The 10,934-nt window shown below is 44.0% G+C and overlaps 1 protein-coding gene across 1 annotated transcript; it reads right to left on the reverse strand.

The window, feature by feature from the left end:
* Positions 1 to 379: 379 nt before the first annotated feature.
* Positions 380 to 10,542, reverse strand: LOC137345786 (probable G-protein coupled receptor 139). Its single transcript, XM_068009041.1, has 2 exons — positions 10,476 to 10,542; positions 380 to 1,275 (listed from the first exon to the last, which is right to left on the reverse strand). The coding sequence occupies exons 1-2, from the start codon at positions 10,540 to 10,542 to the stop codon at positions 380 to 382; spliced, it is 963 nt and encodes a 320-aa protein (XP_067865142.1).
* Positions 10,543 to 10,934: the final 392 nt, after the last annotated feature.

Below are 10,934 nucleotides of genomic sequence, written 5' to 3' on the forward strand. Positions count from 1 at the left end.
TCTGACTTGGGTAGAGAGAGGGAGAAAGAGAGAGGTCAGTGAACAGGTGGGGGGAATGGAAGGGAGATGGACTCAATAAAGTGTCTCCAGAGAAAGATCAATTCACACAAGACGATTTCCAGCATCTGCAGCATTTTGGCTTTTTTAAGAACATTTTTGTGTCCTGAGCAGATGTTCGATTCTCATCTCCTCACCAGTGGAGGTGGAGGAGAGACGGTGGCTGCTGTTAGTCTCTTCCATTTCCCCCCGACCATCACTCCCACCGCTGGGGGTATTTTCACATCCCCAGTGATTTCTGCTTTCATTCCATTGATGGAAGTCTTGGGATAAATATTCCATTCATGGACTGGAAACACTGGGACCCGCCTCTGGGCTTCTCTCAGTTGTTTTGCTTATTCATTAATTGAATAATTGATGTAACCGGATATTTCACCGCACTCTTGAATTGTTCTCTGAACTTGGACTGAGTCGCAACATAAATAAATGTGTTTGTGCAGCAGCTTAAGTTCATCAGCATCCATTGAACTAGAGCAAATATGTAAGCAGAATCAGAGTCAAAATGATGTGTGATGTTAAAATAATATAAAACGTACGCGAACCACAGAAGTATGAAGTTGCCGGATATGGTGAAGAGTAAAATCATAGACTTCCTTCTGCTCTCCATCTCTGGGTCACTGCGATTCTCTCCCTTGCTCTGACCCCTCAGTCCCTGTCGGACTCGACTGGCCACTAAAATGTGTCTGACTGTCAGAGCGTTGAGCAACAGGATTAAAGCAAATGGGATCAATGGAGTTAAAACCGGATTAAACCTGTCAAATCCCACCCATCCGGGATCAGTAAAATAGCTTGGCTTTATATCACAGTCCCACGGTACATTGTCAATTATCTCTCCAGGTTCATATTTAAAATAAAGGGGTACATTTTTTGAACAGAGCAGAATGCAGGTTGTTGCTAGAACCACAGCCGCAGTTTTCTCGGTGCAATATTTTGTTTTCAGCTTCTGGCAACAAATGGCCACAAATCGATCAAAGGTGAAAGTGACGGTGAACCAAACAGAACAGTCTGTGGCTGCCCAGGTCAGGACATTGTGAACACTACACACAGGGGTGATGTCCAGGAATGACACCGGGAAATAATAATACCGGATCCGCCGCATAATGACAATAGTGAAAATGACCAGTAGATCCGCTGTTGCCATGGCCACCAGGTAGCGAGTGGTGCAGTTGGAGAGGCCACACTTTCCCCGGGACAGGATCACAATCGCCAGTAAATTAACTGTAAGAGAGAGAAGGGAAAAGAGACTGGAAATTACTGATCAAACATTCTCCGTGTGACCCAGACAGTAAGGGCAGGATTTTAGCACCAAAAACAGGGGGCTTCGGGGAGGGTCAGAGGTTAAAATTTAAAAATCTCAACCCTGACCGCAACCGACCTCCGACCCGCCCACTTCGGGGTTTCGAGTCGGGAAAGTGGGCGGACAGAGAACCATTCCCAGGAGGCATTTAAATTTGAATGAGGCTGGAAGTCTCTAATTTAATCTGTTTTACAGGTTTAACTCTGTCCGGCCGGGTTTCCCAGTTATACCCTACACCACATACAAAGACAACAGGGATTAGCGATTGAAACAGTGTCCACTCTGGGATTGGACCACTCCCTTGGGATCATTTCCCCTTCCTGGGACTGCCTCCCCATGGATTGGACCTCACCGTGCCCAACCCGAGGATAGACCCAGCCCATGCTCAGACCCCATTTCCTTGGATCAGGCCACCCTCCAGTGTTCGCTGCCCCAAAAAAATCTGGTTCCCCCTCCTTCCTCCCCCCCACATCGTGTCTTGGATCAGACACACCTCTTGCCCGCTCCATCTAACCAGACTGGGACCCGTCTCCAGGATAGGAGACCCCTCCCCAGGGCTGAGGATCAGACACTCTCCCTCCCCCTCCCATCCCACTCCTCCTCCCCAGACTTGGGCCACGCTGCAGGTCAGGAGACCCCTCCCCAGGGATGGGGGTCGACAGACCAGTGATCGGAGATATCACCACTCTCTTCCCCGCAGGAGATGGTGATTGGACAACCCCGATATCAGGCATCTCCCCCAAAACACCGGGGTCAGCATTTGGACCGCCCTGGTCCTGAGGCCTGCTCCAGAGTCTGCCCTGCCCGACTGGAAGCCAAGCCTGTCAATCAGGCTGACTTCAGGGCGGGGAACCTGTCAAGGATAAAAGAGGCAGTCTGTGGAGTTAAAACTCTGAAACTCCACTCCCCACCTATGTCACTCACCCCTGTTAATATCCAGGAATAAACATTGGAGTCAAAACAAAATACTGAAACTGCTGTAAATCTGATAAAAATAGGAGAATGTTGAAAACACTCAGCAGGTCAGGCAACATCTGTGGAGAGAGAAACAGAGTTAATGTTTCAGGCTGATAGGCTTTCATCAGAACTGGAAGATATTAGAGATTAACAGTTTTAAATCAATCATGCAGTCAGTGAAAAGTGGGGTATAGGGGGAGGAAAGAACAAAAGGGAAGGTCTGTGATCGGGTGGAGGGCAGGAGTGATTCAATGATAAAAGGAATGATGGTGCAAGGTGAATGGGACAATTAAAGAAACAGAGGATGGGTCCAGAGGAGGTGCAAATGGTTACAGCAGAATTACAGAGGGAGAGGGGAGCATGGAAAATCTGGCAAAGAAGAGAAGGCTCCAGTAGTCTGGAAAGACTCTGTTCCCCTGAAACCCCATTTTTCACCGGCTGTTAATAAACCGAAAGAAGTCCAAGAAAATCACTGTTTCACCTGAAAGGAGTGTTTGGGGCCTTGGACAGTGGGAAGGGAGGAGGTAAAATGGCAGGTGTTACATCTCCTGTACTTGCACGGGACAGTGCCTGGGGAAGAGGAACTGATATAAGAACAAGAAATGCTGGAAATGCAGCATCTGTGGAGAGAGAAGCAGAGTTAACATTTCAGGTCAGTGACCCTTCTTCAGAACTGGCAGATATAAGAAATGTAAAAGATTTAAAGCAAGTAAAGCGGTGGTGGGGCAAGTGATAAGAGAAAGTGTTGATAGGACAAGATCACAGAATAGCTGACCAGAAGGTCATGGAGAAAAGGCAAACAATATGTTAATGGTGTGTTGAAAGACAAAGCATTAATACATATTAGTAGACAGAGACTGATGTTGGGAGTGATTGAGGAGTGGATCAGGGTGTCACAGTGAGTGACGGGGGGAAGGGAGGGGAACAGAATATATGTTTGGTGTTGGACTTAGCTGGATGTGGCAGAAATGTTGGAAGATGATGTGTTCAATGTGAAGACAGGTGGAAGGTGAGGACAAGGGGAACCTTATTGTGGTTCTGGCAGGGAGGGAAGGCGGGGAAGGCATTAACGCAGGAAATGGGATGAACACGGTCGAGGGCCCTGTTAACCACAGTGGAGGGGAATCCTCGGCTGAGGAATAATGCAGAGCTAGGACCCATACAGCTCCCATCGTGACCACAATAAAGTGTGGAATATCCCAATGTTTACACCTGACATCTACACACGTATACTTTACAACAGGGTCCCTACACAGTGATCAGGATCAGGAAACTGCATGAGTTTTCATTCCCAGAACAGTGACGATGAGGAATAGAGGAATTCCAGTGAGAATAGGGAATGAATGAAACAAAATGAATTAATTCCAAATGGGGCCCTCGGAATGTACCAGCAGGAGATGGTGGAAGGAAAGTGGCCGGGAAATGGCCTCATGGAGTCTGTCAGGCAAGATCCCATCCACTGTGAGTTTAAGGAGAGCTCAGGTTTACTGGACTGTGGAGCAGAGAGGGACAGACTGACATGGACAGAAATGTAAATGGAATTCTGCAGCACAGCTCCGAGCTCAGAAGGAAGCAAGTCTCACTTGTTGTGGGACAGTCGGGGCCAGAATGACCCAGTGGATGAGGATTCAGAGCCTGAAGAAGGGAGTGAGATCTCTGAGGGGAGGAACTAAACTGTCAAATAATAGTGAATAAATTCAATGTAAAACTTCATGACATTTAAGGTAGAAAGTGGGGAGATATTTGATAAAATGATCAGAGAGAGAAAACTCTCTGGTTCAGATGGTTTGTATCCTCACATACTAAAAAAGAAAGGTAGAGATAGCAGAGATTATCTATTCATTAATAACCATCAGAACATAGAACAAATCCATAAAACTACTGACCAGTTAGCATAATGTCAGTGATAGGAAAGATAATGGAATCCTTATTCAAAGATGTAACAGAAAAACATCCAGAAACAAATATAATAAAGAGTAGTCAGCACATATTCCTAAAGAAAGGTCATACTTGACCAACCTTATTGAATTCTTTGAATAATATCAGAAAGAGTAGATCAGACTAATACAGTTGATGTAATATACATTGATTTTCTAAAGGTCTTCGATAAGGGACCACACAGCAGACTCATGACTAATCTCAGAGCAAGTGGAGTTAGGGGACAAGCAGCAGAATGGACAGTGAGATGGCTACAGAAACAGAAAACAGGGAGTAGGGGTTAAAGGTATTTCCTCAGATTGGTGGAAGGTGGGAAGTGGTGTTCCACAAGGATCAGCACTGGGAACATTGTCGTTCACCATTTACATAAACAATACGGACTCGGGAAGCAGAAGCACAATTTCAAAATTTGTAGACAATCAGAGTTGAAAATAAAGTTAAATACAGAGGAAGAATGAAACAAAATACCTGAAGAGATTATTAATAATAAATAAACTTGCACAATGGATATTTTAATGGAAAATGAATTCCAGTCGAGCTAAGTGTGAGGTGCTGAATTTTGGTCAGAAGAATAACATTTTCGTACATACCTTGGAAAATAAAAGTCTGAAAGGCAAGTGAGCTTCAGAACAGCACGAGAGGGGAGCGATCCGAGAGCTTCAGAACAGCGGGAGAGGGGAGCGGTCCGAGAGCTTCAGAACAGCGGGAGAGGGGAGCGGTCCGAGAGCTTCTTTCAAAACTCAGGCCATTTATCAGTAATTGTAAGGTTTAATTAGTATTAGTAAAGTTTATTCGCGGTAATAATGCTTATTGGGAGTGGTGTAAGGTGTACAGATTTTTTTACATAGTGAGTAGTGTTTTTTTCGGGAATCAAGGTCCCTAATGTAAATCTCTAATTTTTGAGTAAATTAAGGTTAAGGGAGACCGGAGAGGAGCTGAGGAGAGGTGGAGTGAGAGAGAGAGAGAGAGAGAGAGATAAAGGGCGTGAACAGAGGCAGAGAGGCTGCGACCCAAGAGGAGCTGAGGAGAGACGGAGCGAGAGAGAGAGATAAAGGGCGTGAACAGAGGCAGAGAGGCCGTGACCCAAGAGGAGCTGAGGAGAGACATACCTTCGGGATCTTCAGGCAGAGGAATTCTAAGTGACGTCTGGATTCAAAAAGTGACACGGGCGCAGGGAAGCAGCTGACTGGTAAGTAGGTTCAGGTGAATATTTTTACTTTTACTGCTATTTATACTACTGCATTAGCTTCAAAAGTAAAGTTAAGGACTTTGGATTGTAGTGGGTTGTGTTTGAAGTAGAACAAGTCCCCTAGCATAATTAGTATTTTTTAGTTAAAGGGAGTAACTGTGTAATCTAAAGTAAGTCATGGCAAGAGAGCTCAGCCCTGTGATATGCTCGTCCTGGGCTATGTGGGAAATCAGGGATGCTTCCAGTGTCCCTGACAACCATGTGTGCAGGAAGTGTATCCATCTGCAGCTACTGGCTACCCGCATTACAGAGCTGGAGCTGCAGGTGGATTCACTGTGGAGCATCCGCGATGCCGGGATCATTGTGGATAGCACTTTTAGTGAGGTGGTCACACTACAGGCAAATGCTGCAAAGGCAGAAAGGGAATAGGTGACCACCAGGCAGAGTAAAGGAAGGCAGGTAGTGCAGGAGTCCCCTGTGGCCATCCCCCACCCCCCCCCTCTCTAACAGATATACCATTTTGGATATTGTTGGGGGAAATTGGTCAGGGGAAAACAGCAAGTTCATGGCACCATGGGTGGCTCTGCTGCACTGGAGGGGAGGAAGAAGAAGAGTGGCAGGGCGATAGTGATAGGGGATTCAATCGTAAGGGGAACAGCCAAGCGTTTCTGCGGCCGCAAAAGAGACTCCAACATGGTATGTTGCCTCCCTGGTGCTAGGCTCAAAGATATCTCTGAACGGCTGCTGGGCATTCTGAGGAGGGAGGGCAAGCAGCCAGCTGTTGTGGTACATATCGGTACCAACGACATAGGCTTTAAAAAAAAGATGAGGTCCCACAAGCTGAATATAGGGAGTTAGGACGTAAATTAAAAAGTAGGACCTCCAAAGGTAGTAATCTCAGGATTACTACCAGTGCCACGTGCTACCAAGAACAGAAATAGCAGGATATATCAGATGAATATGTGGTTGGAGAAATGGCGTGGGGGGAGCGATTCAGATTTCTGGGACATTGGGACCGGTTCTGGGGAAGGTGGGACTTGTACAAGCTGCATGGATTGTATTAGGGCAGTACTGAGACCAATTTCCTCTGAGGGGTGTTTGCTAGTGCTGTTGGAGAGGGTTTAAACTAGAATGGCAGGGGTTGGGAATCTGAGCAGGGAGACAGAGGAGGGGAAAACAAGGATAGAAATGAAAGACAGAAAGGTAAGAAGCAAAAGTGGAAGGGAGAGAAACAAATAGGGCCATAGTGCAAAATAAAGCTAAGTTGACTACCAATGTTAAAAAGACAAGTCTAAAGGCGTTGTGTCTTAATGCTCGGAGCATTCGTAATAAAGTAGATGAGTTAACAGCGCAAATAGATATAAACGGTTATGATACAGTTGCGATTATGGAGACATGGCTGCAGGGTGACCAAGGATGGGAACTGAATGTCCAGGCGTATTCAATATTTAGGAAGGAGAGGCAAAAAGGGAGAGGAGGTGGGGTGGCATTGTTAGTAAAGGAGGAAATGAATGCAATACTGAGGAAGGATATTGGCTCGGAAAATCACCATGTGGAATCTGTATGGGTGGAGCGAAGAAACACCAAGGGACAGAAAACATTGGTGTGGATTGTCTATAGGCCCCCAAACAGTAGTGGAAATATAAGGGATGGCATTAAACAGGAACTTAGAGGTACAACTGTAATCATGGGTGATATTAATCTACATATAGATTGGTCAAACCAATTAGCAATAATACTGTGGAGGAGGATTTCCTGGATTGTGTACGTCTAAGGATTGGGAGCAGTTTAGAATTCAGCAAAGGAGGACAAAGAGCTTGATTAAGCGGAGGAAAATAAAGTATCAGAGTAAACTTGCAGGGAACATAAAAGCTGACTGTAAAAGCTTCCATAAATATGTGAAGATAAAAAGATTGCTGGAGACAAATGTAGGTCCCTTACAGTCAGAAACAGGGGAAATTGTAATGGGAACAAAGAAATGGCAGAACAATTAAACACATACTTTGGTTCTGTCTTCACTAAGAAGGACACAAATAACCTCCCAGAAATGTTAGGAAACCAAGGGTCTAATGAGAGGGAGGAACTGTATGAAATCAGTATTAGTAAACAAATAGTGCGAGGGAAATTAATGGGGTTAAAGTCTGACAAATCCCCAGAGCCTGATGATCTACATCCCAGAGTACTAAAGGAAGTCGCCCTGGAAATAATGGATGCACTGGTGGTCATCTTCCAAAATTCTATAGACTCTGGAGCAGTTGCTACAGATTCGAGGTGGCAAATATAACCCAACTATTTAAAAAAGGAGGAAGAGAAAAAACAGGGAATTACAGACCAGTTAGCCTTACATCAGTAGTGGAGAAAATGCTAGATTCTGTTATAAAGGATGTGATAGCACAACACCTGGAAAGCATAAACAGGATTGGACAAAGTCAGCATAGGAAAGGGAAATCATGCTTAACAAATCTACTGGAGTTTCTTGAGAATGTAACTAATAGAATAGATAAGGGAGAACCAGTGGATGTGGTGTATTTTGATTTTCAGAAGGCTTTTGATAAGGTCCCACATAAGAGGTTAGTGTGCAAAATTAAAGCACATGGGATTGGGGGTAATATACTGGCATGGATTGAGAATTGGTTGACAGACAGGAAACAGAGTAGGAATAAGCAGGTCTTTTTCCAGGTGGCAGGCAGTGACGAGTGGGGAAACACAGGGATCAGTGCTTGGGCCCCAGCTATTCACAATATATATTAATGACTTGGGTGAGGGAACTAAATGTAAGTTCCAAGTTTGCAGAAGACACTGAGCTGGGGGAGAATGTGAGCAGTGAGGAGGATGTAAATAGGGTCCAATGTGATTTGGACAAGTTGAGTGAGTGGGTAAATGCATGGCGGATGCAGTATAATGTGAATAAATGTGAGATTATTATCTGAATGGTGATAGATTGGGAAATGGTGAGGTGCATCGAGACCTGGGTGTCCTTGTACACCAGTCGCTGAAAACAAGCATTCAGGTGCAGCAAGCAATTAGGAAGGTGAATGGTATGTTGGCCTTCATTGCAAGAGCATTTGAGTACAGGAGCAAGGATGTTTTACTGCAGTTATACAGGGCCTTGGTGAGACCGCATCTGGAGTATTGTGTGTAGTTTTGGTCTCCTTATCTGAGGAAGGATGTTCTTGCCATAGAGGGAGTGCAAAGAAGATTTACTAGGCTGATTTTCTGAGATGGCAGGATTGATGTATGAGGAGACATTGGGTCAACTAGGCATATATTCACTAGAGATTTAGAGGAATAAGAGGGGATCTCGTAGAAACCTATAAAATTCTAACAGGACTGGACAGGCGAGATGCAGGGAGGATGTTCCCGGTGGCTGGGGAGTCCAGAACCAGGGGTCACGGTCTCAATATACAGGGTGTGCCATTTAGAACCGAGATGAGGAGAAATTTATTCGCTCAGAGGGTGGTGAACCTGTGGAATTCTGTACTGCAGAAGGCAGCGGAGGCCAAGTCATTAAATATATTCAAGAAGGAGATAGATATATTTCTTGATGCCAAAGGGATCAAGGGATATGGGGAGAAAGTGGGAACAGGGTACTAAATTGGACGATCTTCCATGATCTTTTTTTGAATGGGGGAGCAGGCCCGAAGGGCCGAATGGCCTACTCCTATTTTCAATGTTTCTATGAATGGGGTCGAGGGGAAAAAGGGTTCGGGGGACAGATTCACAAATCATTTAAAGTAACAAAACAGGTTAACAGGGCCATAAAAATACAAACAAAATACTGGAGTTCATTTCTAGAGGAATGGAATTTGAAAATCAAAGAGCTGATATTAAACTGATATAGAACCTGGGTTGAAGAACACTTAGTGTACTGTGTACAGTTCTGGTCTCTATATTACAAAAAAGATATTGCTGCACCAGAGAAGGTGCAAGTATTACAACCAGAATGATGATAACAGAGAGAATTCTATTTATTTCATTAACAGTTTACTGATATTTGTTGCCCTCGGTCTGATCTTTGTTTTCTGAAAACTCAATGTGTCTGTTTCTAAGTTATAGTCCTCTCTCCTTATAGGGGCACACCACACTGAGCTAAGGGCAGAGATTTGTACAGGTTCCATGTGTCGAGACTCTGAATCATAAATAAGAACTGATCCGTCAAACCATAATCAGTTACAGAAATGGACGATTCAATAAACACAGCCTAATATTCATCCTGTGTAATGGACAGATAATAAAATTCACCACTCATGATCCACAGGTTCCCAGGACCATGCTGGGGGAAGTGGATTAATCATCATTGAAATAACTAAAGTGTTTACAGTAACTATACTCAGAGTAAGAAACATCATAATACAGAGGATTAGAATGCTGGAACAGTGCTGTCCTGCTGTTTCACTGCCAGTAAGTAGTTAACATCTGTTTCTACTGGAGCAGTTCAATAGGACACAGAGCAATATCAATACATTTCACTTTATACACTTATTACCAAACATCAGTTAAAACTACTTTGCAATCAATTACATTGTTAAAACACAGAGGCAACTTCATGGAACGGAGATCAGATAACTGAAACAATGATTTTAAAATAGAACCAGGTTGTACAATTGTACTCAGTACAATTCCACAGTGACAGATACTCCCAGTAATACATGGTCACTGGGATCAGGTGTTCAACTCCGATTAGTGACCCACACTCAGTTTGATTTTACACTGACTGATGCTCCCACTAATACCTTCACTGAGAGTTGCCTTCACTGAGGTCTAATTCAGCATTACACAATATTCCACAAAATGCAATAACTTGCTAATTCAGAGAACCTGTCAGTTACAAACAGAGGTTTATTATCAGCCGAGACAATGGAATAAAACTGTAGAGTTGATTCAGGATATTTGCCAAAGGAAATTATATCACTGATCGGGTGTCTGTATAATGGTGACCACTAGATCAGCATTTAACATTATCAGTCACAGAGTAAAACTAGAGACCAGCTCACACACACACAGATTTACACAACTTCAATGGTTATAGTCACCTACCAGGAACACCAATGACAGCCAGGATTAAGTAATATATTTTCTCGATACTGTTAATTGGTCGATACATTTTCTGTGTGAAGTGATGTGTCTCTTCGTGCTGCAGACAATCTCTCTGTTTTAAACTCTGAGGTGACACATTGTCAGAGCCTGTAATTTATACCCTGTGGGATCTCCTCGGGGATATTGAGGTTGACACATTGTTAAACTATTTTTTAATTGAACAAACAGATTACAACATCAAGTTCAGTCCGTGTTGTGATAGAATATATTTGTTTCTGAGATTGAATTGGAAAATTCCAAAGACTGGACAATTCTGATCACATTAATTAACTATTGAAAATTCGGAGCTGTATTCTCCCAGCAATGAGGTTGTTCTTTCAAACACCATCAGTCCCATCTCTAGATCTCATGTTGTTTCAGTGATGTCCTTCACTCGACTGTGGTTCAGGTGGTGAAGAG

Source organism: Heterodontus francisci, chromosome 29 (genome assembly GCF_036365525.1).
Source record: "Heterodontus francisci isolate sHetFra1 chromosome 29, sHetFra1.hap1, whole genome shotgun sequence".
NCBI classification, from domain to species: Eukaryota; Metazoa; Chordata; class Chondrichthyes; order Heterodontiformes; family Heterodontidae; genus Heterodontus; species Heterodontus francisci.

Coding starts and splice junctions, on each gene's coding strand:
- LOC137345786 (XM_068009041.1), bottom strand. CDS start 10,542: ATGTATCGACCAATTAACAGTATCGAGAAAATATATTACTTAATCCTG. Junction 1,276..10,475: donor GGCTGTCATTGGTGTTCCTG/GTAGGTGACTAT, acceptor TCTCTCTTACAG/TTAATTTACTGGCGATTGTG.